The sequence below is a fragment of the Mirounga leonina genome, unplaced genomic scaffold, assembly GCF_011800145.1.
Source record: "Mirounga leonina isolate KUSES-001 unplaced genomic scaffold, KU_Mleo_1.0 Mir_168, whole genome shotgun sequence".
Classification (NCBI taxonomy): Eukaryota; Metazoa; Chordata; class Mammalia; order Carnivora; family Phocidae; genus Mirounga; species Mirounga leonina.
Window position 1 is genome coordinate 16,972,633 of NW_023270426.1, and position 26,556 is coordinate 16,999,188.

At 56.9% G+C, this 26,556-nt stretch overlaps 1 protein-coding gene across 4 annotated transcripts; it reads left to right on the forward strand.

Moving 5' to 3' along the window:
- Nucleotides 1-5,348: 5,348 nt before the first annotated feature.
- On the forward strand, nucleotides 5,349-20,441 carry PDLIM4 (PDZ and LIM domain 4). 4 transcript variants are annotated; one of them, XM_035014089.1, is made up of 8 exons: nucleotides 5,349-5,524; nucleotides 10,364-10,515; nucleotides 13,659-13,742; nucleotides 14,119-14,200; nucleotides 18,982-19,163; nucleotides 19,371-19,534; nucleotides 19,875-19,992; nucleotides 20,124-20,441. In XM_035014089.1, exons 1-8 carry the CDS (start codon nucleotides 5,432-5,434, stop codon nucleotides 20,326-20,328), a joined length of 1,080 nt encoding a protein of 359 aa, XP_034869980.1. In that variant the 5' UTR covers nucleotides 5,349-5,431; the 3' UTR covers nucleotides 20,329-20,441. The 4 variants fall into 4 exon arrangements, with proteins under 4 accessions (XP_034869980.1, XP_034869982.1, XP_034869984.1 ...); XM_035014091.1 differs by lacking the exon at nucleotides 13,659-13,742; XM_035014092.1 differs by lacking the exons at nucleotides 5,349-5,524; nucleotides 10,364-10,515 and adding an exon at nucleotides 11,697-11,779.
- Nucleotides 20,442-26,556: the final 6,115 nt, after the last annotated feature.

The window sequence follows — 26,556 nt, forward strand, 5'->3', positions numbered from 1 at the left end:
TGAGAGGTCCTGGATCTCAGCTCTAGTGGTCAGGAGGAGAGGAGGGTCCTCAGCCAAGAGACCAGAGTACGCTGGCCAGGGCACTGCTGAATGTGTCTGTGGATGTGTGGACTGGGGCAGGGCTGCAGTCCAGGTTGACGGATGAGTGATGGTGTGTGTATGCGGAGCCCTGGTAACAGGATTCCATGCATCCCGTGCTTGTTTCCTCTTTGTCGTCCCTTTGCTTTTGGTGGAAACTTACCCACACCTGACAGCCATGTCTCCCTCCCTGGGTTGAGGAGGGGGAGGGTCCTGCACTCCTGCTTGTGCCAGAGCATGGTGATGATCAGGCCAAGGCCAAGAGTGTCCAAGGCACAGAACATGGTCCAGTTGCTCCCCGATTCTTCTGCTGCTCCAGTCGGAGCAGCTGATTTAGACAAGGAGGTACCTTCTCTGCACAAGGCCCAGCATGGCTGGCCCTCACCTGTCAGGGGAAGCTGGAAACCTGAGAACCCCTGGGTTGGGCTTCTATTTGGAGGATACAAGTAGAATTGAGACATCTGGTGCCAGGGGAGGCTGGGTAATCTAGGGCAGGCTGCCCGCACCCTCTGGCCTATATGAGAAGTAGGATAGAAGGTAAGGACGGGGGTATCCTTGTGGCCGAGCAAGACCATGGTGTCTTCAGAAGCAGTCTTCTTGAGGCCCCGGCGCACAGCACTCAATTCCACTTGATCTCACCACCAGGGCCGCCGGCCTGTTCTGTCACTTCCCTGCCTGAGCTGGCTGAGCTGCCTCTCCCATTGTCTGCTGCCTCCCCCTTGTGTGAGGTGGCGCTCCTCCCAACGTCCTCCACTCCCAAGCCTCAGGGCCAGGGCCTCCCTGGGCCCAGCTGGGTAAACCTGGCCCCGCCCTGCTGCCTGGCAGCACCTTTGTTGGGACCCAGAGTAGACAGGTTTTCTCTGTGAAAGTAGACACAGAGCAGGTCTGACAGGGGTGCTGTTGGGGGTTGCAGGTCTGACTGAGACATGTCCAGTCCCTGCTGCAAGGGGCATGGCCTAAAGCCACCAGGGTAGGGTCTAAGCCCCAAATCAACTGCCGAGAAGGTAGATGAGCCTGCTGGTCACTTGCCCTCCCCAGGGCTGAGTTTCCTGACCGGAATTGGTTCTGCTTTTGTGCCTGTCCTGGAACCTGGCTCAGAGCCAGGAACTAGGCGTCAATTGTCAAAATCAGCTTTGTCTCCATTTGGACCCTCAGAGACTGGCCTCCCCTGGAGCCCCTAGCCTCTCAGCCCCCAGGGGAGATGCGGCAGGGTGGGAAGTCCCCACCACACCTCCAAGTTCTGTTAATCAGGTCTAGGCTACACACACAGCAGGTACTCCGTGTTTGTTGAGGGATCGAGTGGCACAAAACTAGAGCTGGGAAACTCCCTCGGTCACAGGCACACCTTCCCCCGTGTGTTCTGTGGCACCACACCCAGCTCAAAGGCCAGCTTTATTACCTCCTTGGCCGAGTCCTGTCCACCCAGGATGTGTGGTGCATCAGCCCTCCACGCACCTCACAGGCTACACGACCCCAGATTTCCTTTTAGATCTTGCCTGGTGCCCATGCTCCTGGATGCCTCTGTTCCTTTCAGAGCCCTCAAACCCTGCCTAGGACCCACCTTGGCTCCCTACTACTGTAGGGCCAAGTCCTAGCCCTCCAGAAGGCCCCCACAGCCCCTCCTCATCCAGCCTTGCCACAGATTGCTGTTCTCTCCACCCTGCAGACTCAGAGACTCCTAACCTTGAGCAGCAAGCCTCGTGGAGAGCAGACCCCTGGGTGACCAGAAGCTACAGGATCGGGAGCAAGGCCAAACAGGCCACCCCTAAAATGGGGGCTTCTCAGTTTCTTCTTTCGCTGTCCTCTGGAGTCCTGCAGTAGTCAGTACTGTGGACTGGGTACCTCATGAAGAGGGGATGACCCATCAAGGATTTAAATCCCCTTGGAATCCAGGCTATTGACTGGGGGAGGAAGCTGGGCCTACAGAAAGGGAGGTATTGACCTGAGGAGCTGAGTCTGAATGGGGCAGACTCCACTCAGAGACCTGTGGCCACTGGGCCAGGATGGGGCAAGTCCAGGTCTGAGCTTTCCGACTAACCTCGCAGGAAGGTATCCTCATGGGCAGCTCCATTAGCTTCACCCCACACCCCCACCCCCTAACCCAGGTCTGCTTCCTATGCTGGGCAGTCCCCTAGGCTGGCCTCACACTCAGGTTGGTCTGAGGTTGTTCTTGTCCTAGCGCTTCCCTCCCCTGCACTGTAGCTTGAGCCCCAAGGGCATCTTCCAACCGCTTCTGCTCCTGCTAGAGCTTGCCAGCTCATTGAGGAAAAAGCACTGTGTTTTCTCCTGATGCTCACAGAGTGCCTGGGCATAGTTCCCTGAGCCACTTGGGGCCCTTGAGAGTGACCTCCACGGCAGCAGGAGCAGAAGTCTTCCCCCTTCCTGGCCCCTCATGCCCTCCCTGCCTCTCTCTGGGTGGTGGCCATGGGGTGAGCTGAGATGATATTTCCTATAACATAGATAATGCTATTGAATAGCCAATGTTTTTGAACACCCTCTGTGTGCCAGGCTCTCTGCTGGGTGCCGGGAAAACATAAATAAGATAGACACAGGCCCTGCCCCACACTGATGCCTTGACCCCAGCCCCAGGCAGGCACAGGCCATGGCCTAGGAAAAGCACTCCATACATCTTTGTTGAATGAATAGAGAATGCATGAAACGCATTGGTGATACCCAACAGCAGATGCCTGGTGGTGTGCAGTGAAGAAGTGAAGTCCACTAGGGCAAAGGTGAGGCATGACCCAGCTGCCACCCATCCCCACCTTGGAGAGGACTCCCAGACGCTGTAATTGCCCTGTGATGTGGTGCCCTGGCATGATAGGGATTCCACAACACAGCAACCCCGAGGAATAAGGCCATTAAGAGTGAAAGGAATTTCTGAAGACTTCCTGGAGGAAGTATCAGGGATACTTGTCTGGCCTGCTCTTCAGGACACAGGCTACCTCAGGTCTGTCCCCAGTCTCAGGAGCACAGCCTGCCCGGGCTGTGTCCTGTGGGAAGGCACTGTCAGGAACGGGCTTCTGAAGCCCTCTCAAGTCAGGGATGCCATCAAGGACCCACTGTGCAGGATAACTGGCATGGACCCTGGAACGGACCCAGAAACTGCACATTGAAATGGGTAAGTTTATGTACAGATTCTAGAAGAGCCACTCCCCACCCCACCCCCATCTTCAACCCTGTGATAGAAGCCCTCACAGACGGATTACACTGACGAGATCATAAAGGGCTAGGAAAGTCATATTCAGGAGGACTACTTCTGGAAGGGAGTGATATGCCTCCCCCCAAAAGGAAGTAAACAGGAAGGCAGTGAAGTGATTTCAGGATGGGTGGGGTGGGGGTGGGGGTTGACAGTCTCTAGAGGTGTGTAAGCTGGGTGAAGGAAGCAGTGCTAAGGAGGACTTTCAAGAATCCACTAGATGTCTCAGGTAGGAACTTCCACAGACTCTTAAGGATCCCTTTCCCCCAGCATGACTCTGTGCCACTTACATTCACTATAGTTCTTAGAATCCAGATAAGGGGTCTCTGACTACCCAGCCATTCTGTGCATCTAACACTTGGACAGTCTGTGATAGGTGATGGTTGTCCCCACTGTCCATGTTACTCAGTGGGATCCAAGGTCTGTGGAGCCTCTTGCCTAAGGACCTCTGAAAGACCATCCGGAGACCATGGCCCCTCCACTCTGTCCAAGTCCACTCCTCTCCAGGCCTGTATGGGGCTGAACAGAAACCTCCACCTCACAGGACTGAGAGCCCAGTACTGTGGCTGGCACTCTGTGGGTATGAACACCGCCCCCCCAATACATACCACTGCCACTCATACCGCTCAACTTTCTCTGCCAACTGAACAGACAGCAGCACCCCACCCCCCAGAGAGGAACCCATGTTCCACTGTGAAGGCACCCCCCATTCCTTGGACTACCCTAAGTTTCTTGCTCTCTCTTTTTTAAGATTTTATTTATTTATTTGACAGAGAGAGAGCACAAGCAGGGGGACGGCAGGCAGAGGGAGAGGGAGAAGCAGGCTCCCCGCTGAGCAAGCAGCCAGATGCGGGGCTTGATCCCAGGACCCTGGGATCATGACCTGAGTCAAAGGAAGACGCCTAATGACTGAGCCACCCAGGCACCCGAGTTTGTGCCTCTTATGTGGCCTCCCTTCTTGGGGCTGTTAGAGACCCCATGGACACATCTCACCCCATAGCCTGTTAGCCTCCAGAGGGCAGAGCCCTTACAAAAAGTTGGCTAAGAGGGCACACAGGGTTGTCAAGAATGGCTAAATTAGGGGCCTCCTCAGAACCTGGGGAAAAAATGCCAAACAAACAGTGCTTTCCTGACACAGCCAGGCACGAAGTGTCCAGGGGAGCCAAGCCATGGCACCTGCAAGGACCGTTCAAGGACATCCGTGGAGCACAATGGCCGAGAGTGAAGACAGCACCAGGAAGGGCGTTCAAGCGAAAGCCTGCCCACAATTCCATGCCCCTCAAATACATCACTCCCCTCAGTGGTGCTGCTACTACCCCAACCACCTTAGCTGCTCCTTTTCTCGGAAGCCTGGGAAACAAAACTCCCTGCAAAGGAGGATGGGAAGAGGCAGTGCAGCCTGGTAGAGGGCCTGAGAGAGGAGGGAAGCTGGGGAAGGAGGGACACCTGGAAGGACAAGACGCCACCTTGCTTCTAGACTCGAGTCAGGGGCCGCTTCTTCCAGACAGACCTCCTGGCCTCCCAGAACGAGTCTGGGGACCTTGCTGTTCTCACCCCGTACTTGGCACTGCCTGCCGTCATCCTGGGGCTGTGTCCCTGGCCCGGGCCTCCTCAGGCCGGAGGCTGCTCGTCAGCGCTTGCTGTGCAGAGGAGGACTCGCACCACAGCGAGGGGTAAGGAGGCAGGTCGGCCTGCCAGGACCTTGAGGAGTTTTCGGGGCAAGGCAGGCCCCATCCCGCATCTGGGCCGCCCCCCATCCCTCCTCAGGCTGGAGCGCCGCCGGGTAGATGGGACTTCAAAGGGCCTGTGCCCGAAAGGGTCCAGGCCCTCAGGGCGAGGCCAGGGCAGGATCCCGACGTCGGGGCTGTCCTGGTCCCGGGGTCTCCGCGACCGCGGCGGGGGGTGCCGGGCTCCAGACGCGCGGGCCGAGGGGCGGGTCCTCAGAGCCCCCCGAAGTGGGCGGGGCGGGCCGGCCGCGGGGCCAATCCGGGCGCTAGGGGAGCGGGGGCGGGGGCCGGGTGGAGGGGGGTACGGGGGCGGGCGGCCCGGGGGCGGGGCGCGGCGTCCAGGCTGAGGCGGCGGCGGCGGCGGCGGCGGCGGCGGCGGCTCCGGCTCCTCAGTGTCCGGCTCAGGCTCCGGCTGCGGCTCCCGCCCGCGATGCCCCACTCCGTGACGCTGCGCGGCCCTTCGCCCTGGGGCTTCCGCCTAGTAGGCGGCCGGGACTTCAGCGCACCCCTCACCATCTCGCGGGTGAGTCCGGCGGCCCCGGGGCGGCGGGGAGGTCTTCGATCTGAGACCCTGTCCTCGCGGTCCATCCGAGACCCGGATCCCCGACGTCCCTGACGTTCGAAAGCCAAGGACTGGCCAGTGCGACACACGGGCTCTGGAGGCTTCCAGGCAGGGCAGTGCGGCCCCAACCCCCTCCCTCCCTGCGCGGGGCCTGCCTGCCCTATCCCTTGAAGGATCCGCCCCCCCCCACCCCAGTTCACACACCAGCCTCCCTGCTGGTCTCATTTTGGGGGAGTTGCTGCAGGCCCGGGAAGGAGTGCACTGGGCCAGGGGTCTGGACAGATCTACAGAGGCCCAGAAACACTGCTGCTTAAACTGAACCCAGCCTGAGCATTTGGGGCAAAATGACTGAGAGCCCCTTCTCCTATCAAAGGTCCCTGCCAGTAGAGCTGGGTGACCCCAGGGAGGTCTGGGGTCCTCTCTGAATGTGAAAAGAAGAGCCATCCACTTCCTCACTCTAGTTCTGGTTAGACTCTCATCTATGACCTCAATCGTCCTAAGGGGAAGTGACCAAGAGGAATTTTGGGCTTCCAGGGGATGGGGAGACTTGACTGTGAGGTTGTGAGACCCCCTCCCCACAAGACCACACAAGGCCAGGGGCCACTATAGCCTCAGCCCAGTTCCTCCGGTTCCCAGGGCCATGCATTGCCCCAGGCTTAGGACAGAGGAGAGAGAGGAGTGGGCACAGCCCTGGGTGGTGGCTAATCTGAGGAGGACAGAGGAGCTGAGGAAGGGATTCAGGCCCTGTCAGAAGGGGTGCCCAGTCTCAGGGAGACAGGATCCTGGCCCCGCCTCAGGGTCCCTTAGTTTGAAGGGCTAAAACAGGGGAGTCAGACTCTGCCTTTGGGGATCCCAGAACCAGGGGACAAAGCTCTCACTCTGGAGGAAAGAGCAGAGGGGCCCTGGGGGCGTTTGAGGGCCATCCTTTATCCCCACACAGGCTGCCTTCGGGGGCCTGAGTCAGGAGAACTGAGAACCACCTTCCCCGACTGTACTGCCACCTCTCCGTGGAGTCTGCACCAAGCTGGCTGGCCTTTCAGAGCCTTCTTTCCACTGCTTGGGAGGGGGTGGGCACCCGGTGGAGCGGAGAATCATGGAATCCCATTTCTGGGGGCCAGGGTGACAGGCAGGCCCAGCTGTCCTGGGAGGCTTCCCACATTTGCCCTTACCCATGGCCACCAGGTTCCTGGGGCTGAGTGAGGTGGGCCTTTAACACATCCGGGAGCCTTTCATCTCCCACTTCCCTGAGGGAGACGGCTGTGTGTGTGCATGTGTGCGTGTGTGTGTGTGTGCGCGTGCATGTGTGCATGTATGCCTTGCTGTGTGTCCGCCAGGGCGGGCTGGTGGGGGTGCTGTGCCGGCCAGCAGTCCAGGCACCCTGGGCGTGAGGCCGCTGACAGGCTCAGTGGCGGCGGCTGACGGCCACAGGCGGCAGGGAGCAGACACATCTGTTGCCCACGCGGCTGCCTGCCCGTGGAGAAAAGGCCTCCACACGTCACAGTGGCAGCCACCGGCGGCCTTGTTTGGAGCTGACCGGGATGCAGGCTCCTGGCAGGCAGGCAGGCAGGCAGGCTGGGAGAAGGTTTGCCAGAAAGAACCACCCCTTGTCCCCCAGAGTCTTGCGGCAGCAGCTCAGGCCCAAGGAACCAGGATGCCTGAGCCTGGATTTGGGTGGGATCTGGGAAGACGTATGCGGCTGGGAGACACAGGCCACAGCTTGCCCAGCAGGTACCTCAAGGGCAGATGATATGTGGGAGTGTTTTTACCAAGGGGGCTCGAGACCCAACCTTTTCCATGCTTCCAGGGCCTCCCCCTGCCCACCCCACTGCGGTGACAGCCACACTCAGACAGGGAGAAGGCTGGCTGCCTGGTGGAGCTGGGGCCTTACAACCTCAGCCCATGAAGCCTCAGAGAGCCCCCAAGAACACTGCCCCGGGCTTCTTCTCCTATGAACTACGGTGATTGCTGGCCCTGGCTGAGCATCCGTGGCATTCCAGGCCCCACCCCAATGGGTGTTGGTACCAGCTCCCCTGCAACCAGCGCCTGGAGTGAGCACCACCATGTGCTCAACCCATTGTGGGGACTTTTTACCCTGATTGTCTCAGGTAGTCCTCTGAGAGTCCTGACCGGTAAGGACTCCCTCTGGCCTCACATTATAGTTGGGGACACTAAGGCTCAGAGAGGCCAAGGTGGTGTATCCAGAGAAGCAGAACAGGGACAGGAACCCAGGCCTGTCTGGCACTTGCTGTGACCGTATGGGACAATACGGCCCCAGACTCTGTGACTCCCAGTCTGCCACAGTGTCTAGGCTGGGCAGAGTGGAGCAGGGGCCGGGAATGTAGCTGCTGCAGGTGAGGGGGCTGGTTCGTGCCCCAGCCTCCCAGCTGACCTCGCTGTACCCCTCTCCCTTCCTTCTGTCTATTTATCCTGCAGTCAGCAGCCAGAGGGAGAGGCCTGAGTTAAACTGCTTAGAACCCTCCATAGTTCCCAACCACCCAGGAGAAATGCCAGCTTCTCACCTGGGCCTACAAGGCCCGCAGGTCTGGTCCCTGCTTCTTCTCTGACTTTCCTTCTGCTCTCTTCTCACTAATGATGCTTCAACCCCAGAAGACTGCTTTTATTCTCTCCCAGATGAGCCATTATACATGCTGATCTTTTTACCTGCGACACTCTCTCTCCCCTGGGATGCTCTCTCCCCTCACTCCCTTTCTGCAGAAAATCACACAGTGGTTAGTGGATAAGACTTGGAACCGGTTGCCTTGGAATGAAATCCTAACTCTGCCATTTATCAATTGAGCATCCTTCTGCACTTCTCTGGACCTCGGTTTCCTCACCTCACCCAATCCTGGAGGATTCATGAGACAATGCATATAAAGGCAGTTGGGAGAGTCACGGTTTCCTGGCCTCATGCCCTCTCTGACCAGAACTCCTCGAGCTAGTGGAGCTGGCAGAGTCCCAGCCACCCCAGCTTTCAAGAACTTCCTCCACCCACAGGGTCCTGAATGCACCCCTTGTACTGGCTGAGTCATCCTGCAGCTAGCCGCCCCCCTGAAGAAAAAGACTGCTCTCCAGCGTGGGGACTGGGGCAAGGTGTCCCTTCCCCCAGGCCTCCCTTACTTCATCTCTAGGAATGAGAACAGCCTCTGTCTCATCAGTGGTTGAAAGGTTGCCATGAACTAGTTATGGGTAAAGCACAGAGCCCAGGCCATGTCACAGAGCATGTGTCCATGAAGGAGAGGGGCCTGGAGCTGGGCCTTGAGTGGAGGGTGGGATAATGCCCAGTGGGTCCTTCCCCCAGGATGACAGGCTTGTGCGGGTGCCCAGGCCCTGTGGATAAGCATTCATGGGCTATTGGCTGAGGGGGTCATGCTCCAGAAAAACATTCCTTGGGGCAGCCTATTTCAGGGCGGGTCAGCTTAGGCACTGCCCACACCAGGACTCCAGCCAAGGAGCTGCCAGCACCTCGGCTTTGTCCACTCACTACTGAAAACTGGATAAGCTGAGCCTAGCTGGGCTTCCAGGAGCTCTCAACTCCAGCAGTAGGAACGGGGTCACTGGAAGCTGTTGAGGGCACCACTGGGGAGGCTGGGTAGGAATGAGGGCACCTACAGGGCCCTGGCTGGTTCAGTTGGTAGAGCATGTGACTCTTAATCTCAGGGTTATGAGTTTGAGCCCCACATCAGGCATAGAAATTACTTAAAAAAAATTTTTTTTTAATGAGGGTGCCTAAAGTCTCTTTCCAAAGTCTGTGTGGAGACCAGGGAGAGGGCGAAGGGTGCCCTGTTGCCTGAACACCCCTGGGCCCCCTTCTCAGGCCTCCCTGTTCGCCTATCCGCAACCTCATGTGGTCCTCATCCAGGGACCAACATTGTAAGAAGCTCCAGATCTGGACACCATTTGCCTTTAATCAATAGTAGCACCGGGGTGGCCTGAGAGAGTGTCTGTCCTGCAGAGGAAGTGGGGGTAAAATTGTGACTCAGGAGCACAAGTGGGCAGCTGGAAGTACGTGGTCCTGGACTTGCTGGGGACGTGATGACACAGACCCAGAACGAAGCTCTAACAATGTTAGGGGAGCAAAGTGGTAAATGGGGTGCACAGAGTACTGTGAGAGCCCAGAGAAGAGGCTCCTAGGGGACTGGCCTGTCTGCTAAGGCATGAAGGTGAGGAGGAGTAAGCTGGTACTTAGGGTTTGAGGTCAAAAGGAAGAGTGTTGCAGGTCGAGAGAAGAGCATCTGCAGAAGCGTGGAGGTGAGAACTATCCGGGGCTGTCGGTAACCCCTGGATATTCGGTTGGTCGGGATGGAGTGTGGGGAGGTGGAGGTGAATGTGGGGTGGGGAGTAGGGATGAAAGGAAACAAGTAGGGAGACAAGGAAATATCAGGCCAAGGGGCTGCTGTGCAGTATGTCTGGGTAGGGCCCTGTCTATGGAGGGTATTTGTGACATGTCCCTGCTTTGTATGTATCTGGAGCACATGTGTCCCCGTGTGTCCCTTGCATGTCCTTCGGCACATATGCAGGCAACAAGAGTGACATCCCACTTGTCCCAGTCCCAAAGAAGCCCCTCTTATACGCCCTCACACCCTAGCAGTGCTTCAGGGGCTGGAACTGGGGATGTTTAGAGCAGAGGCTGTGGTAAGACCACTTGGGGACTCAACCGGTCTCTGGGCTGGTCCCCCGCCCAGGTCGTGTGGGCAGGAGGGCCGCACAGCCCAGGTTCTGAGGTTGGAGGGGGTCCAGGGCAGAGACTGCAGCAAGGCCACATAATGACTGACGTCCAGGCCTCTGGCTTGTCCTCTACAGGTTCACGCCGGCAGCAAGGCCGCACTGGCCGCCCTGTGCCCCGGAGACCTGATCCAGGCCATCAATGGGGAAAGCACAGAGCTCATGACGCACCTGGAGGCGCAGAACCGCATCAAGGGCTGCCATGACCACCTCACACTCTCTGTAAGCAGGTACGCACAGGGCAGGCTGGGCCGGGGTGAGGGGGGGCGGGGGGCGGGGTGATTTCAGTCTCCTGGTATGGTCCCTGTATTACAGATGAGATAGCTGAGGCTCAGAACAGTTAGCAGGTGCCTAAAGTCACACAGCAAGGGAGTGGGGAAGCAAAACTTGTCCTCGGGTCTCTCTCACTCCTAGGAGTGGCTGCCGACCATTCCTGCCACCCCACGGCTGTCCTGCCTCGGCTGGCCCCGCTACGGGCCGTGCCTCTGCCCTGGGTAAATCTGGATGCTATGGCCTGTATCATGCCATACAGCCTACATGAAGGGGAGGATTGGGGATCCCCAAGCCCCATGTGTGCCTTATAAATGGTCTAGGATGGAAGGTGCACCTGAGGCTTCTGCAGCCCTAGTCAGGCCCTGGGTCTTTGTTCAGCTCTAAAGGCAGTTGGCCAGGTCCTGGCTGAGTGGGATCTCCCTTCCCCCCCGTCTTGCTTGGATCCAGGGAAGTCAGACATAACTGCTCAGCTCTGCCACGTTCACTGTTAACAGGGACTTTCCATGATTCCCCTGTGGACGCGTGTCGGCAAAGCCTCCTCAAACCACAACACGGCTAACTATGCGTTAGAGCTGGCAGGGCTGGGAGCCATCAAACATGTTAGCAAGGCTTCTGAGATAGCCTCCACGTGTGTCTGGCCCGGGTCTGGGTCCGGGTTGGGGTCAGGACCCCTGACTGTGCTCTTGGAGCTGAGTGCAACTCCAAAGGGAGTGGGCCCTGGCCTGGGAGTTCAGCAGAGCTGGGTGTAATCCAGACTCTGTGGGGTCTTAGGTACACCGGATGACCTCTGTGAGCCTGGGTTTCCTTCTCCACCAAACAGGATCACATTCTTCACCCTCTCCCAGACTGAGGTACAGTCTGGCTGGGGGAAACATCAGCACTGCTCTGCCCACGAGTGGCCTCTGTGGCCGCCCCACTTGGCTGGTTTCCTGGGCCCTGACTCACCTCCGGCCTTGATTTTGCATGGCTAAAGAAGGGAAGCCCTGGTAGTAGTGGGGTGGGGGTGGCAGCAGGGGCTTGTAGGGAGCCTGAGTCAGGAGGTTCCCAGAGGGAATAATGTCAGGGGAGGGTAGCAGGATGGGGGCAGGGTGGAGGTCCTCCCTCCTTCCTTCCTTCCTTCCTTCCTTTCCTGGTCATTTGTTCCAAGCCAAGCATGGATGGAGCCAGGCTTCCCCTGACCTGTTCTACTCTGCCCCCAAATGCTGCCTGGCCATGGAGCAGGTGAGAGCACATTCTCTACTATCACAGATCTGGGTTCAAGTCCCAGCTCTGCACTTGAGAACTGTGTTATCCCCCAGCAAGTGATTTAATCTCCAAGCTCTCAGTTTCCTTAACTCCAAAATGGGACCATTTTAGGATTGGGAGATTGGATGCTTATGATGTACCAGGTCTGCTCAGGGTGAAAAGCTGGGGTCCTGTCTTCCAGCCCCCATTCCCAGTTCTCACACATGCAGATTCTGGGAGATCAAGACATGAAGGCCACCTTGACCCCCTGGGCCAGCATTTCTTCTCCTGATCACCTCTCACCAGCAAGGCCTCTGACCCTGCTTTCTGTCCTACCTGCTATGCCAGGACCTATGCTCCAAAGACCTCTTCAACGTGGTTTCTGTGGAAGATCAGCCTGGTGAGCTGACTGGAGAGAGCTATTCTGTGCCCCCACCCCCAGAACTCTATCCAGACCAGTTCCCTACCTGCCCTCTTATGTATAGAGGGCTCTAATCCTCCACGGACTTCTCCACAGGATGAAAAGTGAAGGAAGGGCCCAGCTTCCCTGCTATGCTTATTTTGTCTAGAACTTGGAGCCAGTTATCTAACAATCCAAGCTAACCCATACTTTGTGGGCATTTCTGTAGGCCCAGAACCTTCCTGGCATCAGCTCCAACCTTGGGCTTCTGGTGGGGTCTGTTTTGCCCATTGTGTATGTTACAAGATGCAGTTACATGGCCCATCCTTGGGCTGTCATTTTGCTTAAAGATGGTAGATGTTGGGCGCCTGGGTGGCTCAGTCATTAAGCGTCTGCCTTTGGCTCAGGTTATGATCCCAGGGTCCTGGGATTGAGCCCAGCATCCGGCTCCCTGCTCGGCGGGAAGCCTGCTTCTCCCTCTTCCCTGCTTGTGTTCCCTCTCTCGCTGTCTCTCTCTCTGTCAAATAAATAAATAAAATCTTAAAAAAAAAAAAAAAAGATGGTAGATGTTAGCACCTCTCAGGCCTGAAGTGAAGGCCTAGGGATGGAGATTAAATAAGCCCTTCATTCTGATCTGCTGCCTTGGGCCGCGCTCTTTGCTCTGGGTACTTTGTGCACTCTGACCTCCAGACCACAGGCTTGTACTTCTCTTCTGGGCAGAGCTTCAGGGAAGTATAAGGCCGTCTTAACCACATGAGATGTCCTAGACTGATCTCAGCAGAGTTCCGAGTGGGCGGAGGCCATAGGTGGAGCTGTGAGTTAGGGCAGTCCCTGGGAGCCTGGCTGAGAGGGCTGGGGCCAGGCACCAATGGGGATGGTGTTGCCCTTGGGCAGCAGAGCTTGGTCGCACAGGCCTGTGGAAGGCTCTGGAGGAGAGAGGCTAGTCTGTACTGGGTTAAGGAATGGGCCACGGTGTGGAAGTGTAGAGTGAGTGTGGTCTACAGGTGTAGACAGATAGTTAAAAATCCTTCAGTGAGTTGGGGAGAGAGAGGCCGTGTTGAGCTGCTGGCCCAGTGATGAGTTCTTGGAAAGCCCCAGGAAGCCTTTTGAGGTGAATGGGGACATTATTCCCCTTCCGTCTAACCATCTAACCAGCCTCACTTCACACCCACCTGTCAGTCCAGGGTCTGTGCACCCTATGGCTTGCCTCCTCACAGGGCTACCGAATGGCAGGACTGGGCCCCAGGCCCATAGCCTCTCAGTCCCGCCTGCCCTGCCTGCCCCGCCTGCCCGGCTTATGGCAGGTTTATGATGTTTTTCTCCCTCCTGAGTGGTGTTTGGCTTTTGGTTTCTATGGTGAAGCAGGAATTTCCTAATGGCCTGTTTCCCATCTGGGCTGGGCAGACATTGGTGATGACTCTGCCGGCAGCAAGAGGGGAGGAGCACCCCTCAAAGCCTTTATGTCACCTCCCCCAGAGCCCATGGATGCCTGACCTCCAGGCCAGGCCAGAGGCTGTGGATGGAAGAGGATAAGCAGATGGGCTCCTCACTGATCAATGTGTGAGGCCTGACGCACCCTGCTATGGGCTCGCCTTCCCGTTGCTGAGGCCACGGAGAGGGTGAAAAAGTGGGGAAGCGGAGGGCTTCTGTTATATCCTGTCTGGGAATGAGACCAGAGAGGCATGGAGCAGCTGGTGGGGCTGGAACACACAGCCTTGCCCTAGGCAGGTGGCAGATCTAGAGTTCTGTCTCCTTGCCCACAATGGCCACCATTCTGGTGCAGGGGCAAGTGCGGCAGTGGGGTCCTCTGCCATGCAGAGTGCCAGGCCTGGTCCTGGGTGGCTCTGGGCGCAGAGTGCAGCCCCTCTTGGTCCTGGTCCCAGTCATGGTAGGCACAGTAAGCAGACCTATCTGACCGTCCTAATTCCTGTCACAGACCTGAAGGCAGGAGCTGGCCTGGTGCCCCAGAGGACAGCAAGGCTCAGACACAAAGGATCCACACTGACCATGAGGCCCAGGTATGTATGGACACCACCAGGCCTGGCCTGTCAGAGCAAGCCCAGGGCAGAGGGGCCAGGCCTGGTCCATGGGTTTAATTGCACTAGATGTCTTGCTGTCTGGCTTTTGGATGCCCAGGCCAGAGACTGAAGCAGCAGACTTCTCTGGTCCATGTCCATGCCCCATCTTGTGCTCCCCAGGTGATGAGCATCTGCTGGGGGCTCTGTCTGTACCCTAGGCAGTCCTAGATTCTGAGATAAAGGTACTTAGAGCGGGCAGGAACGGGGCTAGGCCTTGGCTCAGGGCTACCACCCGCCTGGCTAGGTTTCACTCTGGTGCTTAGTGATGCCAGACCAAGAGGAAGTCACCGGGCTTGGGGTCTGGCTGGGGGGAAACTGTAGGCTGTGGAGTGACCTCAGACTGTTTGGGTACTCTCTTCTGTCTCATCTTAGCCATGGACACCCACCTGGCTAAAGCCAAACTTGGGCCTCAAGGCTGACCTTAGAATATAAGGCAATTCCTTGCTCTATCTAAGGCTGAAGTTTTCTCCTGGCCATCCTGTGATTGCACCCAGCAGACCTCAGGCCACTGTCACCTTGCCATGTATGACAGGAGTCACAACTATGATACTGTCCTCAAATGTGGGAGGGCGGCGGGAAGAAGCTGCTCTAGGGCCTCGTTTTGCCATGGACGTGAGGGGTAGCCAAGTGGGCAGGGCTGAAGTATCCAGAGCCAGCTCAACATCTCTGGGCTAGAGAGTTTGGACAAGGTGGAGATTGGACTGGTCTATGATGGAGCCAGAGCTGTGGGACTCAGCATGTGGGGCCATGGCCTTCTAGGCCTGCTTGTGTCTACTCTCTCACCATGGAGGCTTCACTGTATAGAAGGCCATCTCCCTCACCATTTATCCCAATCCTCTTGTTCTGATATTTGTTCCCTACCTTGCTTTTGCTGGAATCTCAGAGGCCAGATGCTTACTACATGCCAGGGAGTGCCCGTTATGAAAAGGAAGAGGCACTTAGCAACTCTGGAATGGCAGAAGCCAGGGGCCAAAGGAGTCCAGAGTAGGCACATGATTCACCTAAAGGTTCAGAGAGGACTTCCTGGAGGAGGGAGAATCCAAGCCAAGACCTGCAGGACTAGGAAGAATAAGGCCAGCAAAGAGGCGTGGAGAAGGGAAGTGTGCAAGGAATCACATGCAAAGGCTCAGAAGTGAGATTGTGCATCATAGGTTCAGAAAAAAGAAAGCTCCGAGGGTGGGAGGGCAGAAGCAAGGGATGAGGTGATGGGGCAGAACCACAGACAGTCTCTTGGTTTCCACTGTCCAGGACCTCAGCTGTTCCTGCAGAGATTTGTGGCCACACTTGTGTCTCCAGAGCTTGCCCTGGTCCAAGGGGCCAGGGGTGAGCAGGGGTTGACAAATCAGCCAGGCGGCAGGCAGCAGCCTTGTGCAGGCCCCAGCACCTATGTGAGGCCAGATGTCCCATGTGAGAGCAGGATGGACAGGGCACGAGCGCAGGAGTTTTGGACTTTGAATCTCAGCTCTATTCTGTCCTTCAGGAGAGGCTCAGGGCCAGGGCGCCTGGGGGCGGGGGGGCTGGAGAGCAGCGGCCCCTGCCCCCAACACCTTCCCTTACTGACCTCCTCAATGGCCAGGCTGCCAGTGGCTCAGGCTGGAGTCAGAGGGATTTTCTCTAAGCTGAGGGGGCTGCCCCTCAGCTGCCATCCCCCTCTTGGACTTAAAAGTCATGAACTCGGGACGCCTGGGTGGCTCAGTCGGTTAAGCGTCTGCCTTCGGCTCAGGTCATGATCCCAGGGTCCTGGGATCGAGTCCCGCATCGGGCTCCCTGCTCTGCGGGGAGCCTGCTTCTCCCTCTGCCTCTGTCTCTCTCTCTGTCTCTCATGAATAAATAAAAAAAATAATAAAAATCTAAAAAAAAAAAAAAGTCATGAACTCCATGGGTGGCGACAGAAACACCCCCACCCAGCCCCCGCAGGGCTGTGTCCTCAGGAACACAGACACAGGGCCCATTGTCCCCACTGTGCTCCCACCCTCCGCCTGCAGCGGCGAGTGGGTGGGCCCAGCCAGAGACATCAGAGGAGGAGAAAACCACAGTTGGCCCTAAGACCAGCACAAGGTACCCTGACATGCACCCCCGATGCAAATAGGTTCTGCAGGTCATGTAGGGTCATAGGAGACCCTTCTTCCCTCGGGCCTTACTCAGGTGGGAACACAAGGGGCATCTGGTCCAGCCCGGGGCAGAGGAAGGATGATGATAAGGGAAGGTTTCTTGGAGAGGATGGCATTTAAGCTGAGAACCAGGCGATGGGTTAAGGCAAGCCAGGTAGAGCAGGCAGCCCTCGCACACTCAGCCTGTCCCCTCCAGACCTGCAGGGAGCTGGGGTTTGGCCTCCCGGAGGTACCACCCGCTCCTCTGGACTTAGTGCCCACTTCCATCCAAGCTGAGTGCCCAAGATGCTTTTTTTTTTTTTTTAAGATTTTATTTATTTATTTGAGAGAGAGAGAGAGAGCGCGGGCGCAAGCGGGGAGGAGAGGGAGAAGCAGGCTCCCCGAGAGCAGGGAGCCCGATGCGGGGAACCCTGGGATCATGACCTGAGCCAAAGGCAGATACTTAACCAGCTAAGCCACCCAGGCGCCCCGAGTGTCCCAGATTCTGACCACAGTCACGTGGGAGCTGATGAACAAGCAGGCAGTTACCCCATTCTGCTGATTATCCCACTGAGGCTTCAACAACCAAATCAACAGCTGCAGATACTCAGAGAGGGGGGAGCACGTGACACCAGGTGCACTACCACACAGAGCGGGGGACATCCAGGACTAGGAATAGGAACTCAGGAATGCCCATGACAGCCCTTCATCCAACAAGCATCTGCTGTGTGCCAGGCACTATGCCCAGTGCTTTACACGCAACTGTCTCATTTTTATCCCCACAAGGAACTTAGGATGTAGAGACCATTACAATCCCCATTCAACAGATGAAAAAACAGATTCGGGGAGGTGGTAGAGGTGGGACTCACCCGAGACTGAGGTCACCATGTGTATCCTAACCACTGAGTTCAGACCGAGAGAGGCGGCTGCATGGGTGGCCATGGGAGGGGCAGTGGCTTTGATGACCCTGCTGGGTGAGTGAGGGCCTCATTCGCCAGGACCTTCTGACTCCCCTTCCTGTCCCAGCCTCCTCCGTACCAGGCCCAGCCCTGCCCCCACAGCCCATGGCCCATCTGGTCCCCATTACAGGCCAGGCCAGCCTTGCCTGCCTGTCTGCCCTGCAGACACATGTGCAAAAGTGATCGGGTTTCTCAGAGGCTTTTGTTCAGCCCAGTGGGGAAGAGGGCTTTCCTACTGCTATCGCCTCATTGATAGGGGCCCACCTGGGCAGTGGGAGACCCTCCCCTTTGTCTGTTGAGGTGGGGGAAATGGGGGCACCACCCCCACTCAGTGGCTGGTCCGCCCTTTCCTCAAGCTCCCACCCAGCTCAGAGGCTGCAGAAAAAGCAGCAGCAGTCGGGACAAAGCTCTGCAGGCTCCGCTGTGCCCCAGTGCTGGAGGCTGCCTGAGTCCGATACAGGCTCTTACCCTTTAGAGTAGACACCTTGTCCCTACCACCTAGTCTCCTCGTCCCCAGTGTAGAGCAGAGAGGAAATTTGCATGTCACCTCCCAGGTTGATGCTGAGACCCACCTTCCTGTCCTGGACTCTTGTGCCTTATCCTAAAGTCAGGCTGCTCTGGCCACCAACCTCCTCCCAGCCATGGAGGCTACTATTACGGTGGTCCCAGGGTGACCAGCACTGGCTCTGAGTATATGAGACTGTGTATGTATGATTAGGTATATGTCAGTGGACTGGCTAGACCTTGTGTGCTGTCTTTGTGCATGTGTTTGTCTGTGAAAGTTCTTGTGAGAGTGTGCATGCCTGTGTGTGCCTGCAAGCTAGGGGCAGCATAGCCTTGGACTCTGCAGAGACAAAGATCCCCAGTCCCCATTCAGATCCATACCCATGGAGATACCTCCCTTTTCTCCTGAGCTGAGGACACACGGTCAAGGCATTTCCCCAAATGTTTCAGCCAAGGGCACCAGGCTGGCCATGGAGTGGTAGGGTGGGGATCTTTAAGGCCTGGCCCAGCCACTGCCCCCCATCTGCTTTGCCTGTAGAAGGGCCACGCATATCGCCCTGCAGAGCATGAAATGGAGGCAAAGGTACAGGCCTGAAAGGGGCTGACCTCCCAATGACGCCTTTGAACCTCAGTCTGCCCCCCACCCCCATTGTGTGCTTTGGGCACACAGTGATTAATGACTCTTCCTGGCTGCAGGACAGGGCTTTCTTTTTCATGTTCCCAGCTATGGGCCCCGACAATACCCAGCACAGTTCTGGCAGGTGAGAAGGCCTGGCACCAGGACCATCTCTGCAAGGAAGCCACACACTCTGCTCCAGTCACGCTGGCCTTAAAAGGCTACTTGGAATGGTCGTGCCCCAACACCGTCCATCACAGGCGCTGGTGGTCAGAACCACCCCATGGCTCCTGTGCCAAGGTTGAGTCTCAGGCACTTAGGTTTTTGTGTCTGACTTTCCACGGACATTTCTCATTTCTTCTGGGGTTGAGCCAGGCCCAAGTTTCAGCCCTTCCCTGGCTGGGCACCACAGCCCGGAGATGCCAGAGCAGGGGTAACCAGCCAACATCCAAGAAGGCCTGGCAGAACGGGGCAAGGATGGAATGTATAAGGAATGGCCAGAAGCCCTACCCCAGATGGTTTCTCAGTGCCTCGGGCCCCTCTCTCTCGTAGGATGGCAGTCCAGCGACCAGCAGGAGGCCCTCAGCCACCGGGATTGGGCTAGAAGATGGCAGGCCAGGCCTGGGACCTCCTTATGGGCAGCCATCTCACCTCCCATTCCATCACAATGGCAGCAGCAATGAGGCTACCTTACTGACCCAAATGAGCACCCTGCATGTGTCTCCACTTCACAGGTAGTACAGAGAAGTGGCCTTCGAAGCCACACCCAGATCCCATCTTAATCCCAGATCTCTCAGATCTCCCTGGGTCACATCTTGACCCCTGACACTTGATCTTTGGGTCTCAGCTGGTTTCATTCTGAAAACCTCACCAGACCCCTGTGCTGGCAGGGGGAAGGCTGGTACCACAACCGTGTCCCTTGGTGCATCTCTTTTGCCCAGCGCGGACACAGCCAGAGGCCTCCCACGGAGCCGTGACTGCGGCGTGGACCTGGGCTCAGAGGTGTACAGGATGCTGCGGGAGCCGGCCGAGCCCTCGGCTGCGGAGCCCAAGCAGTCAGGCTCCTTCCGCTACTTGCAGGGCATGCTAGAGGCCGGGGAGGGCGGTAAGACTCCCGCCACCTTGCCCCACCTGCCTAACCACTCCCTCGGGTGCCCTGGAGAGCCCCGCCCCGCCCCCGCCGCTTTGCGACCCCCCTCCCCCACGTCCTGCCTCCCAGCCATCTACCCCTGCCGCGTCTCCCCCGAGCGGTCCCACACCCCTCGCGGCGCCTCAGTGTCCCGATTCCCACTCCACCCCTGTCGCGGCCCCTTCCCCTCCAAACCTCGTCCCCAGTCGCAGTGCTCGCGGTCCCGGAAGCTGGGTCCATCCCACACCGCGCAGAAGTGAAGTTCCCTTTTCTGACCTCCGCACCGGGCTCATGCCGCTTGCGCTCCGGCTTTCAGGGGAGCGGCCTGGCTCCAGCGGCCCCCGCAACCTCAAGCCCACGGCCAGCAAGCTGGGCGCTCCGCTGAGTGGCCTGCAAGGACTGCCCGAGTGCACGCGCTGCGGCCACGGCATAGTGTGAGTACCCTCCCCTGCTTCCCCGACCCCGACCCCGGCCTTCCCCCCGGCCGCGCCCGAGGCCCTGGATGGGAGCGTGCTCGCGAATCCGTCAGTCGCCTGAAGCAGTCCTCTCCTGGTCTCCCCATCAGGGGCACCATCGTCAAGGCGCGGGACAAGCTCTACCACCCTGAGTGCTTCATGTGCAGCGACTGCGGCCTGAACCTTAAGCAGCGCGGTTACTTCTTTCTGGACGAGCGGCTCTACTGCGAGAGCCACGCCAAGGCGCGCGTCAAGCCACCCGAGGGCTACGACGTGGTGGCGGTGTACCCCAATGCCAAGGTGGAACTCGTCTGAGCTGCTTCCGGAACCTCCCGTCCCCGCTTCTGCTTTTAATGCCCCGGCGCGGCCCATGTAAATATGTGTTTGCCCCCTGCCTCTCTAATAAATTCCCTCTGTTCGGCCTTGAACATGTCAGTGCCTCTGTTCAGGTGCCAAGCCTGTCCTAGGCACCGGGTGCACTGGTGGGCATCACAGGTGCTGTGCTGTCCTCAAGGAGGCCACGGCCTAGATGGGTGGCAGATGTAATCCACAAGGGGCAGTTATAGTAATAGGGAGGTGAGGTCTGGGGTGCTACAAGTGATGTCACGCCAAGGGGTCGGACCTCGGTGGAGTCAGGGAAGGAGCAGAGAACTAAGGGGTGAGGAGGGAATTGCTCTTCAGGGTGAGGAACTGTGTGTGCACAGGTATGACTAAGGTGAGCACAGACAGGAGAGGTCCCGCCTGGCCACCAGCAGAGCGAGGGCAGCCCCTAGCAGCTGCAGGAAGGATTGCGCAGCGTGGGAAGATCACCGGGACTGCCGTGGCGGGGGGGGGGGGGGGGGGGTTATCTGCCTCCTGGCCTTCTCAGCGGCGGAGTTCTCACGGGTTTCTCCCTCTCTCCTCTCCCGCCCCCTGCCCACTTAAAGTATTCTCACCCCGACCCCTTCTTCTTTCCCCTTCCCCTTTCTCCCCAGCAGGGGGCGCGCTTAGAGAGTGTCGGGGAGGGGCAGTGGGAGATTAGAGAAGGCGAGGCGGGAAAGGGGGGGTGGGGAGAAAGGAAGAGGGCCCGGGGCCGCACCCTTCGCTTAGCTCCTATCGCCAAAGCCAAGGGTAAACACAACCCCTTCTCCGAGGCCTGGCGGTTACAGGGTGGTGGGGTGATCTGGAGCCTTTCATGGCTCGGTTGCACAAGCCTGCACAGACTCGCACTTATTAAAAATATAAATGGTTATCAGAGTTGGTGAATTATAGCTGTTCACACAGCAACAAACTGTCCCGGACTCCGGGTCACACGGATCTAAGCTCTCCACAGGGCGCTCCGGGCCGGAAGCAGCCTCATCTACTCAGTCCCGGTTTATTTAGGGAGCCCCGACTAAAGAACGTTTGTGCTATTTTCAATTTTGTACTATCGCAAACCACAAAAGACTTATCAGTTCACGCTCTTACCATCAGCACACGACAGTACCCTTTTCCTTCATGCTCTTGCCAACACAGGATATTATCTTTTTTTTTTTTTTGGCAATCCGATAAGTAAAATAAGACACGTACTTGCTTTAATTTGCCTTCCTCTGATTACCGGTGATGTGCATTCATTCGACTAATATTTCTTGTGTTTGCTCTTGGGCACTGACTGAACAGTGGGGAACAGGACGGTCTTCTCCCTCCAAGAGTTCTTCTTGCGTGAATTGCCCTAAACCCTTCACTCATTTTCCAAGGCTTATTTAACTTCTTAGTGTTAGGACCTTCTCATATTTTTTAAGAGTCTCTGTTCCTGGACTCGATTCCACTGACACGATCGCATTGATTTAATTACTACTGTTGTAGAGTTTAATATGCCAACCTCTCCTTCTTGTTCCTCATTTACTAACTTGTCAAGGCTGTTCTTGTACATTTCCAACTGTCAAGATTTAGACTCAGTCATGTCAAGCTCTGGAAAAACAAACAAACAAACAAACAAACCTTTTTGAACTGTGACCCTGTCTCTACACACTCCCTTGGTAAGAACTGCCCTGTCCTGAAGAATACTGTGATCCGTGCTTACTCTGCATTTTTTCAGGGGTTGTGTACATAATCTCGTAAGGAAGACACAGGTCCAGGATCCCCAATTCTGAGGGCCCCAGCCCACCTGGCCCGGACCCAGCGCTTATTTCTGCTTGCTTCTCGTAGACATCGTGTTCCTGCTTTAAGTCGTTCCGAGAGGCGCCTTCCAAAGGCTCCTCCCGCCGCCGCCTCCCCTCCCTGAGGGCGCCCAGGCCCGGGCGGCGGGCAGGTGTCCCCTGAGAAGTGAGGCGAGGAGAGAGAGGGCTGGAGTCCTGGGCCCGGGTCCTGCGGACGACCTCGTGCCCCGCCGCGCGCGTGTCTCCTTCTGCTCCGCGAGGGGTCAGACGGCGAGCAGGGAGGCCGGGTCTGGAGCGGACCGGGTGTCCGGGCTGCGGTGCCGCGCGCGCGCATGCACACACACATGCACACACGGACACACGCACGCACGCGCGCACCCTCTCCCTCTCGCCCCCTAAAGCCGCTCGGGAGTCGGGTGGGGCCGGTGGAGGCCTCTGCCCTTTCCTTCCCACCCCGCCTCGCCCCGCGGACACGGTCCGGGCCCCACCCCGTCCTAGGCGGGCGCAGAAGGGATGACGGGCAGCCGGGGAAGCCAGTAGGCGCAGGAGTAGGCGGAAAAATAAATACCCGAGCCACGGGGACGGGCCCCCACCGCTCGGCCAGGCTCAAACTCGCAGACTCGGCTCCCCACTCCCACCCGCCGCTGTAGATCCACCAGCTACCTGTGCTAGCCTTAATCCCGGGATGCGCAGCGAGTGACTGCGTGACAAGGTTTCTGTGACCCAGGGTCCCAGTTCTGAGACAGGGCGGCCGACTCTCAGGAGGAGACACAGGTCCAGGATCCCCAATTCTGAGGGCCCCAGCCCACCTGGCCCGGACCCAGCGCTTATTACTGATCCCAAACCTGCCCCTCTCTCAGGTCCTTACCTCAGAGGCCTTCAAACCAGAGATTTGGCTATCATCTGCACCCTCACCCCAGCCATCACATCCTACCCACCACTGTGTCTGGGGTTCTGCCTCCCAACCATTTCTGGGGTCTATTTCAGGGCAGCTGGAGCATTCTCCCACTCCCTTGTTCCATGGATCCCTTCAATGCCCCCAGAGCCCTCAGGATGGAGTCCCTGATCTATCAGTTGTAGGCCTAGCATTTCAAGCCTCTCTGACTCATGCTGCTGACTGCTTGGTCTCACTTCCTCTGCTACACCTTACCATCCTGTCTTTGCATACCTCTCAGATGTTCTCTCAAACTCAAAATGCCTTTATTCTTTCTTATCCATCCAGCAAACTCCTACTCACTCTTCAAGGCCCAACTCCACTGCCCCCATCGTCCCCTCCCTTAGAACAAAGCTTTGGCCCACACATCCCCAGGCAGAGTAATTCCCATCCACGTGCCCTCTACCCCACCCCTTCCACTCCTACCCCATGCTTCTGGGCACAACCTATTATCTCCTTTGTCAGAGCCTGGCCCAGACCTATGTCTGTTCTACCCAGACCCTAGGCCACTAGGGGCAGCACCACGCACCTCTTCCCCTACACACACACACACACATACACACGGCCTCCCTGTCTCCCATCATCTTCCTCCTCACCTTGCTGTACTGGTTTTTGCTGGCGTACTTCCTAAGCCCGCTGGGGAGGTAAGGCCCAGAGGGCAACTATATCCCTCATATATCCTCAGCCTACCTCTGGCATCCTCAACCCCAACTCATTCATTCAACTAATTATTTGCTAAGAATCTACTATGTTCCAGGAACATAGGGAATTGAAAAGGGAATTGAGAAAGATCTCACTTAAGGTGACATTTAAGCAAAGACCTGAGCTGATAAGGGAGCATCTGTGTGAGTATCTAGGGAAATTGCATTGCAGGCAGTGGGAGCAAGAACTACAAAGGTGCTGTGTAGGGCACGGGGAGGAGGCGTGTGCTTGCCATGTTCTAAGAACAGTGAAGAAATGGCTGGAGTAGTGTAAGTGAAATGCTTAGGAGCAATAGATAAGGCCAGAGAGATGTGGGGGCAGTCAAGCTGACTCTGTTGGCCCTGTAAGCTACAGGAAGGACTTTGGCTCTTACTCTGAGGTGAGAAGCCAGAGGAGTGGCCTGACCTGGACTTTTATGTTTTAACCAGGATCATTCTGGCTGCTCTATGAAGACAAGACTGTAAGGGGCAAAGGTGGAAGCAGGGAGACCAGTTAGTAGGCATGACTGCATTCATCCCTAATTCATCCCTAACTAGCCCATTTCCCTCTGCCTCCATAGCTCCAGCCCCGATCCAGGCCCCCACATTCTCTTGCCTGGGTGCTGTAACAGCCTCCTGCTTGACCTTTCTATCTTCTGTCTGGCCACTCAATCCTTTCTCCACACAACGGCCAAGGGAGCTTTTTAAAATGCCATTCTGATTATGTCACTCCTGTCTATTAAAGCTTCCAGAGCTCTCCATTGGTCTTAGGACAAAGCCTAAACTCCCAATCCCAGCCCACAAGCAGCCCCTGCTGATCCCTGCTGACAGCCCTGCCTCATGCCTTGACTGCAGTCATGCTGACCTGTAAGTTTAATTCATCAAGCTCTCCTCCAGACTCCTGCAGCCTTCCTGGACCCTCCAAGGAGCTTGAAATGAAAATGGAGTTCTTCCTTTTAGTTCTCTGTGTCACAAGCTTTGTCTGCCCCACCTTTGTCCTTGAGATTCAAAGAAAAGGGTGAGGGCAGGAGGTCACTTCATGCCAGCCCTCCCTTCCAGGCCAAGGACCGAGCCACTCCAGAGGGCACAATGGTCTGGCACTAAGCTCATAGCCAATGAACAACTGAGTTGGGGGATGTTATGATCTGTACTGTGATGCCCAGATGACTAGGCTGTGAGCCCAGGGTCCCTCTGCCCGCCTGGGGAGCGCCTTGCCACCTCCTTGGCCTCTGGCTCTCCCTGCCTAGCTTACCTGCACTCCAGCTCCATCTTGGACTGCTCGCTCTTACCCAGGCTAACAGCTTCTTGCCATTGGGCCCCAGACAGCCCCTGACTTGTCTTCACAACTCCAGATAATTTCCTCATTTATCATTTTCCCACATAACATTCAGTATTTTTCCATACAAATATTCCTCAGCACCCCTGACCGGAAGTAGAAGTCTAAAAAGGATTGAGGGTCATAAAGGGGTCCCTCTAACAAGCAAGGGCTGTCCTCCCATGCCGCCTCTACCACAAGTGGGAAACTCTATTTGAGTCCCCACAGAAATCAAATTTCTTCTCTGCTCCTATCTAACAAATGATTTGCAACCACCTGTGGTTGAAGGCAGAGGCCCAAAATCCCAGGAGAGCCTGCCAGAAGCCTCACCTGTTCCTGTGGGGTCTGGGGCCAGCTTTAGCCACGCAAGCTCAGAAACCTGACTGACCAGCCCTGTGAGGGGGGTCTGTCTCCCCAGTCGGAGCTGGTAGCCAAGCCCAGAGGCTGACGCACTGCTCCCCACACACATCCTCACCAAGAAAGGCAGCAGTAGAACAACACTCAGCTGCTGTCCAGGGCATTCTTGGCCTAAGGGCACGTTTTCATGGGCAGCCAGAGCACAGCCACAGACTTAGAGAAAGAAATGTGTGCTGGATAATAACTCTCACAAGAGCTGATGTGTCCCAGGCCTTCATCCCCGAGTCCTTGGTAAACTGATACTACTCTTTAATCCTCACTCACATCAACCCAAAAGGAAATTATTATCCACATTTCATGGATGAGCTCAGAAATGTTGAGACGCTTGCCAGTGTCACATACTGGCTAGCTCATCTTGATGACAAGGGCACCTAGGGCAACCACAAGTACGCGTCTTCCCTGGAGAACATTGCCTGCCCTACTGATGATCTGGTGACTCTGACTAGGTCACTTCTGAAGGGTGCTAATCTGTCTCTGCTTGGCAAGGTCTCCAGAAGAGGCCAGAGTGCAGGCGTCGGACTCATCCTCTCCTCACACAGGGCTGAGCTTTCAACCCTCCATGGGGCATGGGATGGTAGAAGCTGGGCTGAACCAAGGTGACCCCCAAAGCTTTGGGTCTGCGTATAGACGAGGCTGGTGTCCACAACATCTCATCATAAATTGTGGCATGCATGAACCCACCCCCAGGCCTGTTTCTGGGGTCAGGTCACGATTCCTGCTAAACAGCTGTTGGCTGCTCACCAGCTTCTCAATGGTTCCTGGCGCTACTGAGATAGAGCTGGGAATGGCCCCCTCCAGCTTCCAGGGCCCTTGCTCTGACCACTGGAGCCTCCCTCATCACCCACAGAGAGGTTCCTGGGTGGGAGCAGTCTCTTGCCCCTCAGTCCTTCAGGCCGTGCTTTCTCATCCCATGTTCCTGCCCCTCTCCTGCCTGTCCCTGAGGCACCCGCTACCTCAAAACTCCAGCCCAACTCTTCCCGTCCTCTCCAGAAGTTCATTCTCTAGAATGGCTTGGGTTGTTTGGGCCATGTAATAGCTAGACCCCTTCCAAATTGCCCCTGCCATCCTTTTGTAGTCCCA